Here is a 24,772-nt window from a genome sequence, read left to right as displayed (position 1 = left end):
AGCAGACACTGTGTTGTGAACTGACCACAACCCCCATCATCCCCCCTGCAGGAAGGAGGTAGAATAGTCAGAGATGAGAGAGTAAAGTTGAGTCTTTAGGAAAAAGTTGAAGTGGGTGGGGAGAGGTAAGGTGTTTACTCATTTGTCTTTCTTCTCTCCCAGCCTACTCTATTTTTAATTTGCAATAAATTCAACTCCTCTATCACAAATTAAACCTCTTTTGCCCATGACAGCAATCCCTAACGGATCTCCCTGGCTTTATCTTGACCCAGAAACTTCTTCACCTGATTTTCTTCCCGTGTTCTGCTGAGAAGGGGGAGTGAGAAAGCAGCTGGGTAGAGGGTCTGGCAGCCAGACAGGGTCAATCCACCTGTGGCAGTAGAGTAGGTGTAGAATCCCACCACCTGACCTTTTTCTTAGGCACACATGCAACTACCACTAGAAACAGCATTTGTAGTAAAGCCTTCTCATGTGAAATTTTTGTATTTTAATATGAATTGTTTAACTATTTCACTTGTTATTTATGTATAATCACAGATCAACATCAACTCTGTAGGACAAAACCAAGCAGTGGAAAAAAGGCTGCTCACTTGCAAAAGGGGTTTTAAGATGCTTAGGCTAATGACGTACATGTATTCCAAACAGATATTTCAGTGGCCTCTCCCCATAAAAGCATTTAAAATGCTTTAATTAATTAATTAATATAATCAACCTCAAAGCATTTGCTAAACTGACAATTGGGAAAGTTATACCAGACAAACCTCCCAACACTGCCAAAACCTTTTCAGTTCCTCTCACCCTGCTATCTCAAAAGAGAGTTACCAAACTTGAGAGAAAATGAAGAGGGTATAAAGTGAACTTGCACATGAACTATTTCCACCTGAAAAGCTTTACTTTTGTAACTGCTACCTATGTTCAAATGGCAGTTCCCATGGCTATGCAAGTTTGAATTAATTCCAAGCTGTGCCCTATACATTAACAATGTATAGTGATGGTGGGTCTTGGTTTATTCACATGAAGAGCTCAGCACAACCCTGAGAAGCACACATGACCCTAGATGTATTATCAGCGTGCTAGGCCAAGATACCTACAGAGCTATATACAAGCGACTTCGAAGTTATGCTGCTTAAACACACTCCAGTAACTAACTGCTGCTTCTCTTGTATTGTCCAATAGCCTCTAAAAGGCCTAGTTTTGAATTTAGTCCCTAACTGAGGACAACTATTGACTCAGAAATGACTGTAAAAATCCCACGTCTGGGGATAACGGAAATGGCCTTGGTTTTCAAATACAATACAACACAGCCATTAAGTTCTAGAAGGCAGCAATGAAACCTCAACTTCAGATGAGTGAGATTTAAGAAAACAAAAAGGGGTTGTTTACTCCTGTGAATTTCAGGGGAATAGGGGAATGAAAAAAAGCAAAAAAGCCCACAGAAACATTTAGACTACCCTCACACCAAAAAAGAGTATTTTCTTGTGTTGAGGCTGAACTTTCTGCACCCACTCCCACTTCTCCTGTCAGTGGGCACTGACAAGAAGAGCCTGACTCCCTCTTAAGATTTCCTCCCCACACTCTCCTGAGCCTCCTTTTCTCTAGGCTGAACAGTCCTAACTTGCTCAGCCTCTCTTCAGCTAAGTGATGCTCTAGTCCCTTCATCATCTTTGTGACCCTTCACTGGGGGTCCCCCTCCCCTCCTTCGAACTGGGGAGCCCAGAACCGAACACAGTAAGAGGAACCATGACTTCCTTTGACTTGCTGACAACCCTCTTTGTCGCGAGGACACATTCTTGGCTCGTACTCACTCCCTTGCCCACTGGGACCCCAAGATTCTTCCAGGCAAAGCTACCTTCCAAATGGCTGCTTCTCAGCAGCTGCTGTAGGATGTTATTCTTCCTTGATGTACAGGACATTACATTTTCCCCTGTTGAACATCACTAGATTCTTCTCGGTCCAATTCTCCAGCCTGTTCAGACCCTCTGAATAGCAGCAGAACCCATCTGCTGTATCAGTCATTCCTCCTAGTTTTGTATTGCCTGTAAACTTGCTAAGGGTGTATGAACCCTACCCCATCTAGGTCACTAATGACACGACAAGTACTACTCACTGCAGAAGTGACCCTCTATGATATAGTGATAGTGATAGTGCTCTCACACATGGCATTTCAATCAGTTTTAAGTCCATCACACTGTTCACTTACCAAGTCACTTTGATGACATTTTGACAGTGTAAAAAGCCTTTATTAAAGTTAAGACAAAAACAATCCACTACTTTCCTTTCATGTACCAAGCCAGTCATATCATCACAGAAGGCTACAAGGCAGTTTAAGCATGATTCAACCAGTATTCCTGAGCTCCTTTTCTCTTCCTGACCATATCCCCGTGGGATTCTTCCAAGCAAGTATCTGAAAAGGCAAAAGCCTGCTCTCCCAAAGCCCAAATTTGTGATCATGATTTTTTGTTTTGCTCCCTCCTCTCAGAATCTTGACCTGAATGCCACCATCTAATAGTCACGGCAGCCAAAGGTGCCCCATATCTCCACATCAACTACCAGTTCTTCCTTGTGTGAAAGCACAAGGTCCAGAACAAGCGCCCTTCCCTAGCTGTTTCCTTGATCAGCTGTCTCAGAACACTGACATCAATGCACTTCAGAAAACTTCAGGACTGCTTGTGACCTGTTGTGTTGTTCCTCTAACAGGTATCAGGGTGGTCCCATGAGGCCCAGGAAATGTGAACACAGGGCTTCCTCCAGTTTTCTGAGGCCTTACCACATTTTTATGGTCAGTTGGTCTGTAGCAGATACTTGCCATAATGTTGTCCATAATTGCTCAATAATCCTGGCCCCTAAGTTCTTAGATGGCTCATCATCAGTTCCCACACAATTTCAAGCATTCTAGATTCTTCCTCACAAAAACAGCAATGCTCCCTGCTTACTTTCCTGGCTTGTCATTCCTGTGTTGTCCTTCCTGAACAGCCTCTACCTATTCCTTACCATGCTACAGCTGCATGAGCTATCGCACCACTTTGTCTTACCAATGAGATCACAGCTGTGCAACTGCACACTAATTCCTTCTCTTTGTTTAATGTGCTGCATGCATTAGTGTACAGGTACTTCAGAAAGACATCTAGTCATGGTTATTTCCCAGAAACAGTGTGAGAGCTTTCCTCACAATGCTGTGATGCATACAGATCCTTACTTACATGCATATACTTGAGGTGGACATCTTTCATCCTTTGTTTCTTGAGTACGGGATTATCCCTGTTCACATCACCTCACACTGCTTGCTTGCCAAATCAATCAATTCCTTCCTTGATATCACTGGTCATGCTCTCCATCCCTTGCTCCTGCTTATAGCTTTTCTCATAAGGTTAGCCAGCCTGTTGGCAAAGATCCTTTTTTTTTTTTTTTGCTTAGATAGATCCTATCTCTTCCACACAACCCTCAATCCTCAAAGAGGTTCCCATGATCACAAAACCCTCTTGGTTAAAAATGGCTGTGCAAACCATGGTTGACATGCAGGATCTGTCCACTCCCCTACCCTTCACTGGCAGGAGCAAGAAAACCATGAGGGCTCCACGGCCTTGGTTAACACTTCCAGAGCCATACAGCCACTTTTGATACTTTCCCGGTCTCGCCAGTAGTACTCTGAGTGCCAATATGGAAAAGCAGCAGAGGGCACGTGTTTGAGGGACAGATAAGCTTTGGTCGTCTTCCCACTATGTCCCAAATGTGACACCCTGACAAGCAGCAAACCTCCCCAAGATAACAAACCAAATACAGCAATCTCAAATCTGAATATACTCCCTCATCCCAACAAAAATGGTAGCAATTAGGGCAATTAAAAAGTTTAAGCATATTCTACAACAAACACTAGGGATCACCTATGAGTAAAATAACTTTTCACAGTACCTTTCACAGGATGTGTAGAAAGCATTGCCTGCTAGACTTTAAGCTGATAGCTAAACCAGCTGTCTTCAGTGCAGAAAAATAATGACATTTTGATCCCCGCTGTATTCACTTGACCACTTGTAAACAGCAATTAAAAGAAACCCCAAAACAACCAAACTGCTTAACTTAGTAGAACCCTTCTGGCTATTAAGCAGCAAATTTGGAATGGAAGAAAAAAAATATTCTCTCTAGTGAATAACACAGATAGGGCTCCAAGATAAAATGACAGTGGACTTGCCTGGTAGACATCTCCTGCCAAATCTGCTCTCAAACTACAGGGAGATAAAAATAACAAAAAAACCCCAAAAAAACCAAACCAAACCAAAAAGCTCCAGCACCGTACCATATTTTCAGTGTCTCAAAAAAGAGAAATCCTAACATGGAAAGTCAGAAAAAGTCAGAAAATACCAGGTTGCTATAGGATGAGGATCCTAACAGTATACCCAGATGAGCAAAAACCATTTTCAGGAGAAAAAAATGCTCTTTAAAAACAACTTCAAGAATAACTCTTACGGCCTCAGTGAATTCTGGGATAAGACGAAGTTTAACTAGTTTCTGACAATTTCTAAGATGAAGGACTCAAAACGTTGCTCTTTTTGAGTGACACTGAAAGAGTGCCATTATTATCTAAGCATTAAGGGAAAAGAATTTTCTCTTTTAACAATTTGGGATGCCATCATATCCAACATCTTCATATGGCACAGACCTAGTGTACAGTGTGCATTTATTGTGCTGGGGAGGGTGGCTAAGGGGTTTTTTCCAAATAACCTTTCCCAAAACACAAAGCAGGAAGGGGATTTGGGGAATAGTGGTAGAATTAATGTTCTTTCACTTGACTTTTAAAGGTGCAGCTGGGATGTACAGGAGGATGTAAGCCAAGGAAGTACAGTGACAGAGAACAGTTTCTTCAGAGAGTCTCTGCTTGAAGAAATGATTTTTAAAATACTCTTGTTGAGACAGTAACACCTGCCTGGGTCACATGCTTTCTCTTATGCAGGAACAAGGGAGGTTGTTCAATTCCTTTTCTCATTTCAACAGGAAACTCCAATGACTGCAACACCACCTTGAGGACTGCTGAATGAGCAAAGGACTTGCCCAGTCTGTTCCTATTCAAGGGGTCCTCTGAATGATTAAATGATCCAGAAGCATCAATAGCATACCTTGGAGCAAATGCTAAAATAGCAGGTCACAAAGTACCTGCTATTTTAGGTACACAAGCATGGCAATTGTAGCCAGAGCCTCAGGGTGTACACCAACTTGGATGGCGCTGCACACTGCAAGCTACACATCGGACACAAGATTCATAATCACATCTCTAGACTCCCTAAGCGGTCTCTCAAGACTCATCGCCAGCCAAGAAGCACACGGTCACAAGCAGCATGTTGCACATGGTGATTAACCAGTCTCATTGGCAAAGAAACTGACAAGCACATTTTTTGTAGGCATTCCCAAGATGTTTAGGATCATCCTAGGAGAGGCAGTAGTATTTCCTGGCAGAAAGTGTTGAGAAAATTATCAAAGTATGCTAACCAGAAACTAAGAAGCTCTTAGCAAAGAAAAGCAGATGATGGACACCACAGCACTGCAGAAGAATGATCTGAAATCTCTCATAAATCAGAAAAATATAACAGGATGAAAAAGAAAACAAATAATAAAAAAAAGAGATTCCTATGTACCCCAAAAAAGTCAGGACAGGTAGGCAACTGCACTTAGTGGGAAGCTGGCAGTGAAGTTTCTAGTCAGACAAGTGAGGGAGTGCTGCACAGTACCTTCCTCCAACAATTAGGAGCTGGCCAGAGGAATCATGAACAGAAATGAGGCATGTGGCACAACAGCCATCTTTGCAGTTCTCACAGCTATGTGCTAGCTGTGCTTGTGCCCAGGCAACCCAGAGAATGTGCAATTCCATGGGACTACATTTAAATGAAAAGTACTCTACTTCTGTCAGGAGTAGACTCTGAGTGCCAAAAGAGGTATATGCAGCCTGTTTCCCCCACCACACCTCAGCGTCTTGAGAAAAACCACAAATAAGCATGGAATATGACTGCCAAGCGCACTAGCACTGTAACATAAACTATCCGACAACAAGCACTTCTCCAGAAAAGATGATGATGGACCTAATGGTCGAGCACTAATGGCCTCACTTCTGAGTAGTTAGTGAAGGCAACTGTGACAGAGGCAGCTGCAGAACCAAGTGCCAAGAATACAGTTTGAACAGCAATGGCCATTATCCTCAGTTAGAGCTGTGGGTACACTTCTTTGCAGCAGCAATTACTCATCCATTTTTTAAGATTCAGGTTGTCAGACCAGGCTGATCTTACTGTCCTTCTGGAGAAGTCTAAGCTGCAGCACTACAGACTGACACCTGAAAAAGTGGCTGTGCTGAGAGCAGGTCTAAGGTATAATCTGTTGTCTGAAGGCCTAACTGCTTGATGGCACCTCAGACAATCCATGAGAGCGCTCCATGCGTGAGTTGCTGAGTCCACAACAATACTTGGGTTCCCACTGGCTGTAGGGCTCAGGGTGAGACACTCTATCAAGTACATCCAAAATTCAGTAGATTACTGCATGCAGCATTTTCACTCTTGTACACACTGTAGCTGGAAGAAAACGAGTCTTTCCCTGAGGCTATATAAAGCATCGAGTGTGGGGTAGATGCCAAGGTGCACTCAGGAAATCAGAGTGGATTCTCTACTGGGCTGTAGTAGAGCAGAGGACGTTCAAAGCACACTAAGCACACTACAACTAAAAGGGTTGTCGCAGCAAACACTCTCATGACGGTAAGCTGAGAAAAGCTCAACATGCAAGAGGACATGGACCCAAATAAATATAGCATAAAGTGAACACGGCTGCTGTGTCCCCTCTTTATAAAGCTACAGTTGAAGTATTCATTCACCATATTCACTCAGGAGCCAAAGTTTGAATAGACCGTTTTTTTACTAATGTACAGACTGCAATTTCAGGACACTAATAAGCAGTAAAGCTTGGATACTTATCACCCACCTGGCCTTGTTTCCAGCATTCCCTGAAGATCTTCCAGTTGTTTTTATTGCTGGGATCATGAAGGCAAAGAAGTCTACCATCACACAGCCAAGAGTGGGAAGTGTGTGGATCCAGCACATTTAATCCCATTACCATTTCCTTCACCTCTTTCTGTGTGTCAGCTAAATTACTAGCTCGTTTTGCAGCATCAGACGTCTTCTTATTTTCCACCACAGAAGCAATGATATGGTCCAAGAAGTTTGGCAGGCTGGCTTTACCTTTGACCCCCTAGAAGACGTAAATCCAGAGGTAAGTTTAGTCTTGCAACAGTAAAACTATTAAGGTATATCTGCTCTCCTTCAGACTTTAGCACAGACACCTTGCTACCAGGAAAACATGCATCAGAAACAAACTGGCTCAGAGACAGACATGTATCCAACACAACAGAACAGAGATGGCTACGGCTCTGTTTTACAATGGTAGAGGTTAAAATAACCAGCTAAAGGCTACCTATAAAAATATTATGCAGACATAAAATAGAAAACTTTAATGATCTAAATTCAGCTCAGCTACTTTGATTGTAAAAATAGTTCATAGTTTTTCCAACTTCATTAATATCTCAACTCCATTTCCCCATTTTCCTCATCCCATTACTAAGGAAGTGAATTCAACCTTGGGACACATAAGCTGTTCACGTATGTGAACACTAAGTAAACATGGACAGAGAAATGAGAAAGTGCTTCCTGTATGTTAGTGGAACCACTAGTAGAGAGACTCTCTGGTTCTGGTAGCCATGCTCCTCAAGGGACATTTAAAACTCAAGGGGTGTTTAAAATCCGTAACAGGTTATCAACACAATCTTAAAATTTCGTTTTAACTTAAAAAAATAAAAAGCCTGCCTATAGGCCTTGCTTATAGCAAAATACTTAAGACATTAAATAAATTTCATATATTCAACAGAAGATAAACACTTATTGGACCTTGTTTCACACATTTGTGGGAGGAGGCAGAGCAGTGAAAGATTTCTGGTAGAAAAAACTTCTCATTCAAGTGAAAAACAAAACAAACATAGCAAACCAATCAACACCACTCTCTCCTCCCTCCCCAAAAACTCCCATCATCTTAAAAACTAAAGTTCAATAGATAAAAAATTCACCATATATAGAGCTATCAATCTAAAACATAACATTATTCATTACTGAATATATTAATTCAGTAAAAAATAGTTATGGAATTGTAGAAGAGTCTCGGTCCAACAGAAGTTCTAGAGATCATCTGCTGTAAATTTCTGTTGAAATTAGGTTTTGTTCCCCTGGGCTGGGTCATGCCAACTTTAACTTCACAGGAAAGGAGATTAATTCACTTCTTAGGGCAGCCTATTCCACTCTTTGAATGTAAAGGGAGAATTTTTCCTTAGATCCAGATAGAATTTCTCCTAAATGAAACTTGTATTGACCCTTGCCCTGTTAACCATGCATCTTTATGAAATGAGTACCTCCATATTCCCTACAAGCACCTTTTAGAAATGGTAAGATTGATCAGATCCCCAAAGCATTCTCTTCTCTAGGATGAAGAGAACCATTTTCCAGAACCTTTCTAAATGTGTCAAGCTCTCCAATGCTTTAATCATTCTTTATGGCCCTTCACTGGATCCCATGCAATTTTTCACTGTCATTCTTCACCCGGGGAAATCAAAACTGGAAAGTGTTCCAGGTGTAACCTGACAGGAGCTGAATGAAATAACCACATTCCTTGATGTGCTTTGGCTGTATGCTTCCTGATACAGCCCAGGACTGTTTACCTTTGCAGCTGCAGGTGTGCAGTGCTGGCCCAGGTGCAGCTTGTTGTCCTCCAGGACCCTGGCCTCCTTTAACAGGCACTACCTCACTGCTAGTCTGATTCCACTCTCTACTGCTGCCTGGAATTATGTTAGTTTTCTACAGCCTGTCTTACCCAAATAAGACTAGATCATAACATCATCCGCTTTGGATGGTCTCAAAAATGTACCATTACTCTGACTCGCTAGAGGCTGTAAGATAGATGCAGCTTAATTATTAAAGATAATGCTTATTATTCTTCACAACAGACTATCAATGCTCCAGAAAGATCAAGATGATTCTCTCCATGAGCAGCAGTCTTACTTCTCTCAATTTGAGTAACACACCTGTTTCTCAGGTGTGTTACAGACATTTAAGTCTGAAGCATCCAGACATTTAAGTCAGGAGATGGACCAGAGTTCTCCATAAGTTCTTTAAATCTAAATTACTCAGTGAAGATCAGAAGCCAGGAAAGTGAAAAAACACATTACACAATACATCTGATTAGATGTGGTGAGACAACGCGTAGAGTTGCCAGGACAGGGATACAAGTTCAGAGAGGCTATCTCAAGCCTTGAAGGAATAAGTTGCTTTAAAACAAGTGACCACAATTTCTTTGCCTGTACTCAGTGATGAGAGGCAGAAGTATTCTTGGATTCACTTTCCTGGATTTAAAACAAGTGACCACAATTTCCTTGCCTGTACTCAGTGATGAGAGGCAGAAGTATTCTTGGATTCACTTTCCTGTAGCAGCATCATATTTTCACGTACAGTTCCCTCTCCCAAAACCAACCAACATGAACTATTATCAAGGTGCTAGCCAGCTGGCCTGCCTGTCAGAGAGTTAAAAAAAAATCCACTATGAGACAAGCCATTTCATCTTCCTTCTTACTCTATCTGCCTAAGCTTTTGGAGAAAGTATTCACCAAAAAGAGCTAAGTGTTGATAAATTCCACAGAATTTACCCTTCTCCTCAAATGAAATGCTTCTAACCACTCCAAACAGCATTGATTAGTTCAGGTTTTTTTTCAAAGTTATTTCTTCCAAAATGGATTAAAGTATCCTTATTCCAGAAAAGGCATTCAGAAATAGCAACTACAGCTTAAACTCACAGAATCACAGAACCATAGAATATGCTAAGTTGGAAGCGACCCATCAGAATCATCGAGTCCAACTCCTGGCCCTCCATAGGACACGCTAAGAATCCCACCCTGTGCCTGAGCACGTTGTCCCAATGTGGCTATTCAGCTGTCTGCTGGACATTTTGTCCAGAAGGATATTTGGAGAGACATCATCAAAAATTTACTGAAAGATGACATCAAAAATTTACTGAAAGATGACATCTACTGGCTTTCCCCGATGAATGAGGTGGTGCCGTCATAGAAGGAAATCACATTCAACAAGTAGGACTTTCCACCCACACTGCTGGCAGTGACCAATGACTGCATTGTATTCCAGATGTTTTCAAATACTTCCCAGAATAATATTTTCCATTATTTTACTGGACACTTAAGTGAGACTGTCACGCCTGTGGTTTCCATGGTACTGCTTTTTGCCCTTTTAGGAAATCAGGACAACGTTTGCCAGCTTCCAGTCAGCTGGGACCACTCCAGACTCCCAAGACCACATGAAACTCATTGAGAGAGGCTTTGTGATGACATCAGCAGCTCTCTGAAGATTCTTGGATTAATCCCATCAGGCCCCATAGATTTGTAGTGATGCAGGTGGAGCAGCAGATCCTGGCCAAGTATATTCTAGCTCAAATGCCTTTCAAGTATACATAAGTTTAAGAAACTGGTTTACCCTGAAGTTTTTGTCTTTTTTTCTGTGGTATACTCTTACAATATTTTTAAAGATGTGAAATTTAATGTGAACTTTGCAGGGATTCTGATTATCAAGTTATAGGCTGTATTTAAACAAAAACAAGTTATAGGCTGTATTTAACCCACTTTCTTGGTCTCTTGAAGAGAATAGCCTCTCCTCAGCAGTAGTACACTAAAACTAAAAATTAGCACGAAAATTCTCTACAAATTTGTGGGGTGGTGAGTTTTGATGAGGCATTACATTTGTTTCAACATTCAAGAGTAGAATACTATAAAAACATTTAGATGAAAATCCTTCCCTAGAACAGATATCATTGAAGGAATACAAAATTATTTACCGTAGAAGCTGCAGAAAAGACTGGAGGAAAGGGGATTCCTGTGTCTGATGGGACCTGAGGAAGCTTTCCTGGCCCTGTGTGTAGCAGATCTCTGAGGCTGGAGCCTTCAGCTTTGTTGCTAGATGTCACTGGGCCCAACAAGAGGCTATTAAACAGCTTTGGGGTTAGCGGGGAAACCTTTGTACTGGAGTTGAAGGAATCTAATCCAAAGGGTGAATGGGATTCTTTATTAAGCACTGATCTCAGTGATCCTGATTCTGCAAGATAAATATAAACATTACAGGGAGGGGAGAGAAAAAAATCCCCAAGAGGCAAAGTTAAAATGATCACAAAGTTTTCTGAAATTATTTCCTCTTACATTAAATAGGATATTAACAGAATCTTGTGGTAACAGTAAATTATCACTGTAACAGTGAATGAGGAACCTCAATGAGCATCAAAGGTACTTCACGTAGATTTTGCCCTTCATATGCTGCTATGGTTTTGAACAGCACAATAGATCCAATCAAAGATCTGACACATGTAAACACAACTTTTTAATGGATTCAGTTAAAAAAACATTTCCCTCGCTTTCTGAATTAATGTTTTGATTTAAATATTTAAAATTTTAATGGTAGACAAAATATTACAGTGACCTGCAAAACTTGCAAGTGATTCATCAACATTTAACATCAATATGTAAAGTAGTCCCTTCTAGACATATGGACAGGAATAAATCCTGTGTTAGTCACGTTACCTCTGAGTTCTAGGAAGTGTATTCATTCCAACTACTGAGTATTAGAGATGCTCTAAGCTTTCATCTAACTCTCCAACTGGACTCTAGTCTCAGTTCCTTGGAAATACATTCTTCACATAGCACACAAAAGAGCTGTATTTACTTTAACAGTTATAAAGTGACAAAGCCAGATCTGAAATTAATTACTATCATTTTACATCAGGATATCAGCTTCTGAGAAAATAAATACACAACCTGGCACAGAAATAAACTGTGAGACAGTATTGTCTGCAGCTGTATCATCTTTCCAGCTTTGCATTTTTCTAAGCCTGTAGAACAAAACTGGTTCTAAGATGCAAAGGAAGAAAACTTACCTTTTTCTTTTCTGTTTAGGGCAAGGCACTCTCACAAAGTATAGCAATCAAACAGTATGTTATCATTTATCTTTTAATAGCAACCCCAGAGGGCATTTCTTCTGCTCACCTTTTGTTTCCTCTTTCGCTTTTTGCGTTGCTAAATCTGCAAGCCAGTGTAAAGCTGACGATGGAGCTGTTTCTGGACAAAGTGGTCTGTTAGTCTTTACTTCCCCAGTGTTATTGGCTGGTAACGTCTCTGCTTTTACAGATTCTTCTATCCTACTGTCAGTTGCTTCAGATTTTGGTAGAGTGTCCATTTCTACTTGCCCTACTCCTGCTGTCCCTGCTCCAGTGGAAAAGGTGTTCTCATTTCCAGAGACTGATGCACTAGGATTTACAGTTGGAAGCTAAAACAAAAAATATTAAAAAACTGCTAAATGTTGAATAAAGGGAAGAGTTCAACTTGGAGACATTTTCGATATCCAATGCATTTGATTTTGTCAGCTGTTTTTCCATTTGCTATAAGCTCACAGTAAAATTCATTTATGCTTAGCAGAATACAGGAGCTTCTTTATCTGCGTGTATTCACCTTTGCACTGTAGTGTGAATTCTTACCATGTCATCTTTTAGACATCTTTTAACATAAGCCCAATCTTTTTGATTTCTTTCCTTTTCTTTCTGTTTTTTTTTTTAATTACAGGAGGATTTTTTGTGTTGACAGTTACAGAACTGCTCTAGATTCCTTCAGGAAGCACAACAAAATAAAAACACATGTTGCTAGCTACTCATAGTGGTTTGTTTTAAAATACAGCATCAATATTAATGGCTTCCTCCCCAATTTCTACATAAGAGTATTAGCCCAAATAATATCTTACTTGGTAGATAACAGATGCAATTCATGTCCCTAAAAAGTGACCCAGATTTTGCTACCCTCAGAGTACATACAGAGAAAGCAAAATTCCTGTTTCACAACAGATTAGCTTAACAGATCTAACATCTTAATAGATCTTTAAAATGTAAATGTCAAACAAGGTAATTTCAGCTTCAAATTACATACCTGTGATATTCCATTAGTGACAGCTGGTCTCAACACTGATTTGTTCTGTCTGTTAATACATGGACAATTGGCCTTAATACCCCATTTGCCTCGTGCTGCATGAACCATGTCTCCAATATTGTAAAGTGCTGCAAATGAAGTTAGATCTTGAATATCACATGCAAAGAAATCTAAAAGAAGGCCAAAATTATATCTTCAAAGAAGTGGGTTTTTTTTTAGCATTACCACAAAGTATCTTTAAGGTCACATGCTATATAACAAGACATTGTCCCTGATCAGTAGAGTGTGGCGAACAGTGCTAACACTGCCTTCACAATGTCACTGAGAGGCTGTCAAACCTGGCAAATCCTACAGATTATCATCTGCTTCTACTATTCCATGTAGGGTCCAATGATACTGCAATGAGGTGACTTTACACCACCACAAGAAGCTATATAACCCTTGAAGCAATGCTGAAAGGATCTGGAACACAGGTGTTTACCTCTATCCTCCTGGTACACAGACAGATGTAATGAATTGACCAGATGAATACCTGGCGGCATGGCCAGTGCCATATTCAACAGTTTTACCTTCTGTGACCACAAATCTACTTCCGAGAAGTCAGGTCTCCTGGGAGCAGATGGGATTCACCTGCCCAAGCAGAGCAAGAAAGCCTCTGCCGACAAGTTGACCAGACTTTTATGGAGAACTTGAAAACAAGATTTAGTGGGGAAAGGGGATGCAGATTTGAGCAACAGACAAAAGCCAGGGGTTACCAACATATTAGGAAGCAACAGGGAAACACCTGTGAAATAACTCAAAGTAATTTGGGTATATTCCTATCAAGAGAGGTAAGGTTGATAGCCCAGCTGGAGGGCCTCATCATACTAATGCATGCAGATCAGGTGATGAGCAGGAGGAGACAGAAGTCATTGTGCAACTAGAAAGCGACAATCCAATCTTTATCACTGAAGCACGATACAATTAATTGTGGAACTGGTGAACTGTGGGGAGGTGCTCTTCATGTAGAACAACATACTGACCACAGAGAACGATCCTTGAAAAACAGTGATGAACAGGTCAAGAATTTATGGGCAAAAATGAGGGACGAAGCCAACAAAGAAAACCTCACTGCTGGGGTTTACTCCAGTCCACTCAGCCAAAGGGAGCCTGTTGAAAAAGTGTTCTTATTTCAACTACAGGAAGCATCATGCTCACATGATGATTAGGGAAATTCAATCACCTTGACGTCTGCTGGAAAAGCAACATAGCAAGCTGCAAGCAATCAAGGATAATTCTGGAGTGTTTTGAGGGTAACTTAATCCATGACATAGAGACCAGCCACAAAAGAAGCGTTACTGGACCTGTCGCATACCAACATGAAAGAACTAATCAGACATGCCAAGACTGCTGGCACCCTGGGCTGCAGTGATCAGGTCATGGTGGAATTCACAACCTTGAGGAGTGGAGGCCAGATCAAGAGTAGAGTCAGAAGACTGAATTTCAGCAGAGCAGACTTTCACTTGCTTAAGGAATTAGTGTATGGGAAGCACTGGAAAACTGCCCTCAGGGACAAAGGAACAGAACAGAGCTCACAGCTCTTTAAGAACATTTATTTTGGAGTGCAAGCACTGCCAATTCCCCCATGTAAAAAATAAAATAAGGAAGACAAGGGAAGAACATGGGTCAAGAAGGACATCCTGATCAAACTAAAATCTAAGAATGAAATGCAGAGTCAGTAGAACCAGGACACATAATCCTGGATGCTGCCTGGATGTGCAGAGATGGCATCAGGAAACCTAACACAAAGACGAAAATGGATTTGACAAGGGATGAAGAGAATAATAAGGGTTTCAACAGTTATCCTGGACAGAAAAAGAAGATTAAAGAAAATGTATACAACACATACTATCTGCACTAAATAAGATCTCCAAGCAAGTGACAACTGACATGGAGAAAGCTGACATACTCAACATTTTTAATTCCCATCAGTTTTCAGTTTTATTCCCTTTTCTCACCTCTCTTGAGACCCTGAACCTCAAAGGAGAAACTGGGAGAATAAAGTTCCTCCTCTCATTGGAGAACCATACAGAATCTCAAGCAGGAAGAGGACCATGAGGATCACTCAGAACAACTCCCTGCTCCTCACAGGAGCACCTAACACTAAACCATACAACTAAGAGCATCATCCAGATACTCCTTGAACCCGACAGGCTTGATGCCCTGACCACGTCCCTGGAAAGTCTGTTTCAGTGCCCAACCACCCACTCAGTGAAGCAGAGTCTGAACCTCCCCTGATGCAGCTTCATTCCATTTCCTTGTGTCCTACTGCTGGTAACCAGGGAGAGGAGATCAGCACCTCCCCATCTGCTGACCCCCTTGAGGAAGCTGTAGACTGTGGTGGGGTCACCCCTCAGCCTTCTCTTCTCCAAGATAAACAAAACAAGTGACCTCAGTTGCTCCTCCTAAGCCTTGTTCCTTGACACCTTTCCCCATCTTGGTCGCCCTGCTCTGGACACACTCTCACACCTTCGTATCTTTCTTGTACTGAGATGCCCAAAACTGCAGACAGTATTTGAGGTGGGGCTGCACCTGAGGAACCGGAACGTATAAAAGTCCATGAAACCTGGTAAGATGCATCCCAGGGTCCTGAGGGATTGGGCTGATGTAGTTGCCAAGTCACTCTCCATCACACTTGGAAAGTCCTGGCAGTCCGATGAAGTCCCTAGGGACTGGGAACAGGGAAACATTATGCCCATTTTTAAAACGGTTCAAAACGAGGACCCTGAGAATTATTGACCCGTCAGCCTCACCACAGTAACCAGGTAAGATCATGTAGCAGATTCTCCTAGAAGACATGTCAAAACATACGGAAGTCAGAGGAGATTAGAGACAGCCAGCACAGCTTTACCAAGGGCAAATCACACTTGACTAATCTAGTGGCTTTCTTCAATGGAGTGATTGCATTAAACAACGAAAGACAAATAGCTGCAATCTACCTATACTTCTGCAAGGCCTTCAATATAGTACCTCACAACATTCTTGTCACTAAATTGGAGAGATACATTTTAATGAATGGACTATTCTGTGGGTAAGGAAGTGACTGGATGATCACATCCAAAGGTTATCATAAATGTCTCTATGCCCAAATGGAGAACAGTAACAGGAGGTGCCCCTCAAAGGTCCTTACTAGGACCCATACTATTTGCGTCTTCATCAACGACATTGACAGTGAGATTGAGCATGCCCTCAACAAACTTGTGGATGACACCAAGCTAAGGTACGCAACAGATTCCAGCACGTCCTTGACAAGCCTAAGGAGTGGACCCACCCAAGTCTCATTAAGCGCAACAAGTCCAAGTGCAAGGTCCCGCATCTGGTTTGGGGCAACCCTCAATAACAGTACAGAGTGGGGGAGTGAAATGGATTGAGAGTAGCCCTGCAGCAAAGGACTTGGATACATGGCTAGGTGGAAAACTAGACATGACTCGGGAAAATGCACTTGCAGCCCAGAAAGCCATCCTGCAGCCTGGGCTACATAAAAAGAAGCATGGCCAGCAGGCTGAGAGGCGATTCTTCCCCTCTACCCCAGCCCACCTCCCCACCCAGAGTTCGGCATTTCAACTCTGGGGTGCCCACTACGTGACAGACATGGGCCTCTTCAAGCAGGTTCAGACGAGGCCATGAAAATTACGAGAGGGCTAGAACTCCTCTCCTGTGAAGAAAGGCCGAGACAGTTGATGTGGTTTGGCCTGGAGAAGAGAACGCTCTGGGGAGACCTTGTTGTGCCTTTTCAATACATCAGGGGGGATGATAAGCACTGAGACTTTTTTTTCAGGGTCTCTGGAACAAGATTTTTAAACTGAAAGAGGGTATGTTTAGATTGACTATTAGGAAAAAATTATTCCCTGTGAGGGTGGTGATGCACTGGCATAGATTGTCCAGAGAAGCTGCTTGCCCCCATCCCTTCAAGTGTTCAAGGCCAGGTTGAATGGGGTTTGCAGCAACCTGGTCCAGTGGAAGGCAGTCCCTGCCCGTGGCATGGGGGTTGAAGCTAAATGATTTTTTAAGGTCCCTTCAAACCCAAACCATGTTATGATTCTGTGATTTTTAGGACCAGTTATGTAAATAGTCAGCATGGACCATTTAGTTTCCCTCCCTGTCCCCAGAGAAGAAGGGAAAAAAAAAAACAAACCATCACCAAAAAACTCTTTCTTGCTATTTAGACAAATTTACTTAAAATACAACTAAAAAACAGCTGACCACAACAAGTCACAGCTAATACTAGAAGGACGCACGCTTCAAATCCTTAGTTGCATTACCTTCACTTCAACCCCTCTGCTGTAGCAAGCGGAATTTTCCTCTAAATCCATGCTAGAAGAGGTATCAGCTACAACATCACCTATCTTTATGTTTTTTCCATTTTCTTGCTCAGAATTAGTACAAAATTTGCTATTTTTCCTTTCGTGTTTCAAGCATTACCTGTACCAGGGATGATCTGTGTTGGCATGAGATTCTCTGGTTCATGAGACTGACCCTTTGCACACTTCAGCCATGAGAAAACTTCTTCATCACCAATCTCCTCTGTATCTGGAATAAAGAAAAAAAAAATTTTTGTACTAAAGCTTTACAATGCAGGATATTTGTGCATTACTATTGTTTATTTAGATTCTTTACAGTGCAGGAAATTAACCTGGTGATCTCAGAAATAAACTATAAATACAGATCATTAGGACTGGATATACAGCAACTTCTGCCTCCTCAGATTATACAGCTACCACAGTAATTTCCCCTCAGTCATCTATAGCAGCTTGTTTTCAATCACCTAAAAACCTTGGCTTCTAACCTCAATTTTTAAAATATGATACTCTTGTTCTCATTATACTTTTCTAAGTTATCATAATGAATACACAGTAGTATTCACACTTATTAACATCCAGTATTTTATACATCTGCTCTATGTAATAATGTAAGTGTCACTAGTTATTCTCACTGGGATTACCATTTGTTTGCATCCATGCTACCAAAGTGGTCTCAGTACAGTAGAGTACACCAAAAAACCCAGCCAGGTATCTACTTTCTCATGCCTCTGTTTCTTAAAATTGAACTTACTGAACTTCTTCCTGAATTAGAAGCCCTGGTGTGTCACAGAATAAAAAAAAAATAAAAAAAAAGAGGAAAACCTTCCAATCTAATGCCTTATCAAAGACAGCTTTCTCTGCAGTGTCTGCTTACTAGTTCCCCATACAACAGTTCTGAACTGTTAAGACAGTACATAATTTTTCTTTTATACTTTCTGAAGAAAAGAACTATACAGCCTGAGACAGTCAACTGTCTCAGTAGACACTCTATGCTTGGGCCTGCTGATGCTGTGATTTTAATAATCCCATCCTATGCAAATAGATAAAACACAGGTACATAAGGAAATGAAGAATGGAACAGCAGCATGTAAGACAAGTTCCAATCATGCAGCCTTCCAAGCTGATACTCAGTAACTCTCCTACAAAACCTTCTACAACTTCCCAGAAACTATTACCTGACTATACTCAGCTCAAAGATGACAGTGGGAGAAAAATGCCCAGTACTCACCACTACGTGGACGATTCTTCCTCAGCCGATAACAGTCCAGACAGACGCCAAAACCACACTTCCGACAAACCCAATGAATATTGAAGAGTGTTGTCTCACATACATCACACATCTCCCTCACACCACGTACTGCTCGCTTCCATGCCACCTTCTCTATAGAAAGAAGGCATACTACGAATTATTGCTTTGACATTTCGCATTTCTCCCACCTGAGAGTATCACAGCAACATTGATAAATTCCTAGCAACATGACACGAAGGCAGTATAGGAACACATGCTTTTTACATTCATAGCCCCATTCTTTGAGTTGCTAGTCCAGTGACACTATTAGAATTCCCATTTCTAAGAATGGGTAAGGTCAGGTATCAAAACGCACACTACAAGGAAATGCAGCACCTTACAGTGTTCTGTAATAACTGAATTTAATGGAGGACTAATGGAACTTACAGCAAAATCACAAATCTTCTGCTAGTTTTATCAACAAGTGATATCAATATATAAAACCATAAAGAATGTGTATTTAGTTTTAGTAATCAGATCTCTGTCAACTATTTAGATTCTAAACCAACATATTTGCCAAGGAAGGGGTTCTCCAAATGGCTGCCCTTGTACATTCCAGAAACTAACAGGAAAAAATTAGATGGTCAGTTATCCCCATGTGATAAGCTTAACTGGCTACCCTCCCCACGCACCGCCCCCCCCCCCCCCCAACCCTTTCCCCCTGAAATGGAAAGCTGGCAACTAGATGATCAGCTAAGTCCTTGCGGGATGAATTAAGGTACTGCTCCCTCCCTAGAAAACCCTGAGCTTTTACATGAGGTCCCTGGAGCGTGAAAGGACAGGAAAACATCAGAAAATCTGTTCATTAAAGCATAGCTGGTCAGTGTGGTAGGTGCTTGGGCTTATCTCTGTTTTCTTAGGAGCATGAGCCAGCTGATTTCTGCATTTAGTTATTAAAAGAATAATATCTGGGAAAGTTACCATTAGCTTCCTTGGTGGTAATGTTTCACCGATCCAAAAGAAAGTCTCAAATTCTGGTCCCTCAGTCACACCCCCCACCCGAGAGTGAATATAGCACTATAGTGAATATAGTGAATAAAGGGTGGGAAAAACCATGACAAAAGCCCAACGTACGATGTGGCTCCACCATCATCATTGCCTCCTTCTCTGACATAACAAGCTGGCAGAACTGGTCCCCAACATTGGCCAGGATATATTTGGAAGTTTCCAGATCGATCCCCTCTGCAGGGGAGGAAGAAGGAATCCATAGGCTCATAGCATCAGTGTCACTTTGTTGTGGGTTCAAGAAACCTTCTACTCGTAGTATACCTTTCCGGGTAAATACCAGCCTGCAGGAAGTAGGAGGGAGTAATTGAGAAACTGCTCTATCACCTTTAGTTAACTTAAAATGACATCTATATCAGAACATAAACCCTGAAAGGGGGGAAAAAGACTTCAGCTAGAGTGCTATATTCTACAGACAGTACACTTATTATGCAAATCCCAGTAACACCGAGAATAACGCATACAAAGCAGTAGCTACAACACCCATTAGAACGAATCCCAAGGTCATAGTAAACATTGGTGGGAAATTCCACCTAAAAGCAATTGCTACAGTTTGCTTCATCCCACTTCTCTATCTCATTAATAGAAAGAGATGACAAAATTCAATTTGACCTGCTGCATGATGCTGCTTGCAAAATTCTGAATGGCTGTCATTCTCAGTTTTAATTTAATCATGAGAAAGTTTTTCCCAACTTTTGAGAAAACGGTATTTCAGTTCTGGCTAGGGCTGCCAACACTTGGCAACTCTTCCAATAGCTCATATGACGATATATGCAAAAATCCTTGTCCCACTGGTCTCCACATAGATGAATCACTACTGTTTTACCAATAGCTGTTAACCCTCCCTTTACCTTGTGTGGCAAAAGGTGTAAAACCGTATGACAGAACCCTAAGCATCTCCTGTCAATATCAAAGATAACTTCATTTTTAAGCAGAAACCATCTTATCTTTAACCTCAAGCTAGATTATTTTTAACAAGTTTAGGAAAAGAAGCAGCATGTTTACTGGATGGGTGACACATACTAAAAATTCAGTTCATCCTTTACACGTCAGAAAGTCATTTAACTACTTTCGGAAAAAGATGCGTAGCACTTGCTAGGATCGACAGTTAAGGAAGACGAAAAGAAACACAACAGGTCAAAGAAGAGTAAGTCATGTATATAACACAGAGGGAACACAGACATAGCATTCTACTCCTAAAAATTAGTCCTGTGCTCTACAGAATATGGACGAACATTAGCCTCATGCCGGCAATGTTTAATTACTTGTTGAGTGGATTAAAATTTTACCTTTGTTCTGAATGCCTTATGAAGGAGTGAGAGTTATTGTATACTAACTGCCACCCAGAAGTAAAATTCTACCCAATAAAGCAAATTCAGTTTCCTGAGGCTGTACCCAGAGGCTCACTTAGTATCTTATAGCTTTATCTTTGAAAAGCAGCTCTTACTGGGCCAGTGAGGGAATTCCCGTCAGGTGATGCAGGGAAATGCAAGACACTCAAAACCTTCATTATTGTACCCAAGCATATTTAATAAACAAAACATTGTGCTTGGACATGGCCCAAGCTCTGCACACAGACTATATATGAAGAAAGGAAGAATTTGAGCACCTCCGGAAATGGAAGAAGCGACACGCCACAGTTGAGTCATCCTGCTCTTGCTCCTTAAATTTGCGGTACCGCTCCAGACGGCACTCCCGACACTTGTGAAGATGTGGAGCTACATTGATGCAAGAGCCATCCTGGAGAAAAGGCTCACCTGACTGCTTCAGCTTCCTCACCTTACTCATATCTTTCAGCACAGACTGGCCAACTGGGTGAGGCAAAGTAGAAGTAAAAATCTATTAGTTAACTGCAACAGCAAAAGGATACTGGCTCCAACAACCATCTTTTCAGAGATCTGTATGTTCATACCCATATAAAACCAGTAAGTCTGTTCAAGCCTACAGCATACCACACTTCTGTCCTGACACACAGGCTTAAACATTTATCAAAGTGAGCACCAAATTCACATACATGAAGCATTAAGCTTCAGCCTTGTAAGCATCCTGTGTGCTGCCTACTGAATATGTATGAGGTCTACAACTGTGGTTAGTTTACGCAGTTTATTACACAGGAGATAACCCAGTATCCCACCTCCTTGTGCTTCCAAAACATCATCTGCATTCAAGTCATCACCTTTTAGGGGAGCTGTGCGGGGCCGGCCCTTTGGGGCTTGCTTCCCCTTTCCTTTACCCAGCAGTAATTCTGCATTGCGCTCCACATTGGGGCCTAGCTTCGCCATCAAATGGTCTGGGATACCCTTCATACAAGCCTTAGCCTGCAACTGGTCTTCAGAGTCACTCAAATCTGACAGATCACTATTTGTACTGGAGTCAGAGTCCTGCTTGGACGTTAAGCTCCGCTCATCTAGGGAGAACCTTTTCACAGCTTCAAAAGGGGCTTTCTTCTCCTGTGGAAACTCTGCTTGTGAAGAGAAAAGGGTAGGTGGATGTCTGCCAAACACATTAGAAAAAGTTTTCAGAAGAGGATTGTCCTGCTGCCCAGGCCCAACAGCTGGTTTTTCTTCTGTTGGACTGGAGGATAGTGTGGGCATCTCAATAGGCTGTGTCAGGCTGCTGCTCGGTGAGCTGGAACGGCCATTCCCTACAGTGGAAGGGCTTTGAACACCAGCAGTAGCTGTTGAACCAGAAGCACTAGAGATCACCTTTGAGGAGTCAGTTGTTATAAACAAGGTTTTCTTCTTCGCTAAAGAGTCTGTACAGGTGAGTGATTCCGGCCAGCCAGAAGTGGCCTTATGACCCACAGGTGTTGACGGAGCACAAACCCCCGCCTGAGATGAAGATGCAAAGCCACTGAAAGGACTGAATTCTGCTTTCTCAGCAAATGCCAGGAAAGGGTTCGAGGGTTCCTCTCGTGATAGCTTTGGAGGCTGTAAAAATAGGTTTTCATGGCTATCAGAGGGACGAGTATTCAACAGACTTCGTGAAAAAGCTGGAGTAAGGGTAGGCATAGATTCCACAGGCAGCTTCCGCTCTACAGAACTACCAGACTGGGCTCCTGGCTTACAGTCCACTGAAAGAATTTTACCTTTACAAGTCCCAGCACCCACACTCTCTGTACACTGCTTGAATGAGTCTCGACTAGAGACATCTTCAGTCAAGCTCTCTGAAATGACCGTGAAATAGTTACTGGAAGGAAGATTCTGGGACATGCACTGAAAAAATAAGTTCTTGGATGAATCGGAATCTTTTTGAGCCTCTTGTCCAGTACCACAGCCAAAAGGAAATCCAGAAGGTTTGCTTTCTGGAGCCATCACTCCATTTGATTGGCTCCTTCCAGCCCCAAATATCAAGGACTGGGAAGCACTTGGGAGAGAGACTCCAAATCCAGGAGAAGCCAAAAGTGAATTTCGGGAATTCTGGAACAAAATTAGTAAGCATTAGTCTATTATAAGATTGTTATTTGAAACAAGACTACTTTAGTTCATCTCGTAGTACTATCAGCATTCTCCTTACCCATCAGGAATAAAAATTTCCAGCAGACTTACAATTACTTCTTTAAAGATTCCTACCCACAAGCTATTGAAATTGAAGACACACAGAGAAAACTAATACTTAATGTCTTATCACACTTTAGAACAAAGGTGAGGCACCAGACAGGTAAACTAATTCATAGAAAAGCAAGTTAGTAAAACTGCTGATAATTTGAATTCAAATCAACAAAAAGGGAACCATAGTTGAAACTATTTTTGAATACCCTCCAATCTTTCACCCTCCCCCAAGAGCATTCTGATAAGCTTCATCTACTTAAGTAGCACCCCTGAAATAAGTATCTTAGTTTGCAAGTTAAGTAAACAAAGCAAGCCCCTAGCAGTTAGCAGACAAACTATTCCTGATCCCTACAACTCACATCTGCTGCCAGGTAGACAGATGCCTAGGACGCAGAGCCTTCCAGGGAACAACTCAGTAGAGGTTAAGCACAAAATGCTTAATTTTTATGACCATTAAATACAGGAAAGTTTTGTGAATGACAGATTTCTACTAGAACCATAACTGTGATATGGAATATTCACTTGCTCTCTTCTCAATTGGTACTTGTTCAGATTCCAATTCTGACAGTCCTACTATAACTGATTCTATACTGTGACTAGTTCCTCATAGAATCATTTAGATCAGCTCTACTCCTTTTCTTTGAGTTTCCACTTAGAAATCTGCTCATCATTAACACAATTTTATTTCAAGGTCAGGCTAAATACAACCACAGACTCTGTGCAACACATCCTACTGGTCACTAGTGTCCCTGCACACCTACCTGACTGCATACTAATGTTTAGCTGGCTCCTCATTACCAATCTACAGCTGTAATAACTTTAATAACCTATTAACAGTTCTTCCAGATATTAGAATTTTAGATATTTCTTTTTAGAGATAAAAATAATTTTAGAAAACTGTGTTCTAATAGTTTCTAAAAGAATATGAATTTGAATGGAAACCAAGGTTGTGAAGCCATCTCAAGGACCCAGTTACACTATGATAAAATAGATAAGTCTGAAACAGTAACATATATGAACTTTCTACAACACTCTTATTGATTTATGTCAGGTTCCCTCCCTCAAAAAAAATAGTTTAAAATGGACTAATGGCCTGCTTGCCAACTCTGAAGCTGAATTATTAATGTTTTAAAAAAGTGATGTGGGGTTGGAGAGAGGGAAAGAAGGAGAGGTGGTACCAAAATTTCTCAGTACAATTACACAATCTACAGTTGCTCCCAACTCTGAATTTATTTATTGGGGGGTGGAGGATAGAAGAGTTCATATTACATCATATTATGCTCATATGCAACACTCCTGTTTTCCACAATTCTATTCCTCCTTTACACCTTCCCATCCAGGAATCTTTATCCCAAGGTAAATATTTAACCTTTCCACCCATTCCATTATGTAATACAAAAGACAGGGATGATAACAATGCCTTCAACTTCCTGGCAATCACACTGGACTCTCTTAACACATCTCCCATTTTCTTCACTTTCTTTATACAGCAGATGGCGAGATTCTTTATTTTTGTTGTACTTAATTGAGATAGGTTTCATTTTTGTTTTGT

At 41.4% G+C, this 24,772-nt stretch overlaps 1 protein-coding gene across 1 annotated transcript in view; it reads right to left on the bottom strand.

The window, feature by feature from the left end:
- Nucleotides 1-24,772, bottom strand: part of KDM3B (lysine demethylase 3B) — a 47,980-nt gene that overhangs the window by 10,948 nt on the left and 12,260 nt on the right. The window contains exons 8-16 of the mRNA XM_036391499.2: nt 21,846-23,088; nt 21,279-21,480; nt 19,739-19,953; nt 18,605-18,757; nt 17,498-17,605; nt 13,037-13,164; nt 12,107-12,386; nt 10,909-11,165; nt 6,952-7,218 (exon numbers count right to left, since the gene is read on the bottom strand). Coding sequence (XP_036247392.1) covers nt 6,952-7,218; nt 10,909-11,165; nt 12,107-12,386; nt 13,037-13,164; nt 17,498-17,605; nt 18,605-18,757; nt 19,739-19,953; nt 21,279-21,480; nt 21,846-23,088 — 2,853 coding nt within the window. The remainder of the gene's footprint in view (nt 1-6,951; nt 7,219-10,908; nt 11,166-12,106; nt 12,387-13,036; nt 13,165-17,497; nt 17,606-18,604; nt 18,758-19,738; nt 19,954-21,278; nt 21,481-21,845; nt 23,089-24,772) is intronic.

The sequence above is a fragment of the Molothrus ater genome, chromosome 15 (genome assembly GCF_012460135.2).
Source record: "Molothrus ater isolate BHLD 08-10-18 breed brown headed cowbird chromosome 15, BPBGC_Mater_1.1, whole genome shotgun sequence".
In the NCBI taxonomy this organism is placed as follows: Eukaryota; Metazoa; Chordata; class Aves; order Passeriformes; family Icteridae; genus Molothrus; species Molothrus ater.
Note: the sequence above shows the minus strand (reverse complement) of the source record. Positions and strands in the feature narration are given on the sequence as shown.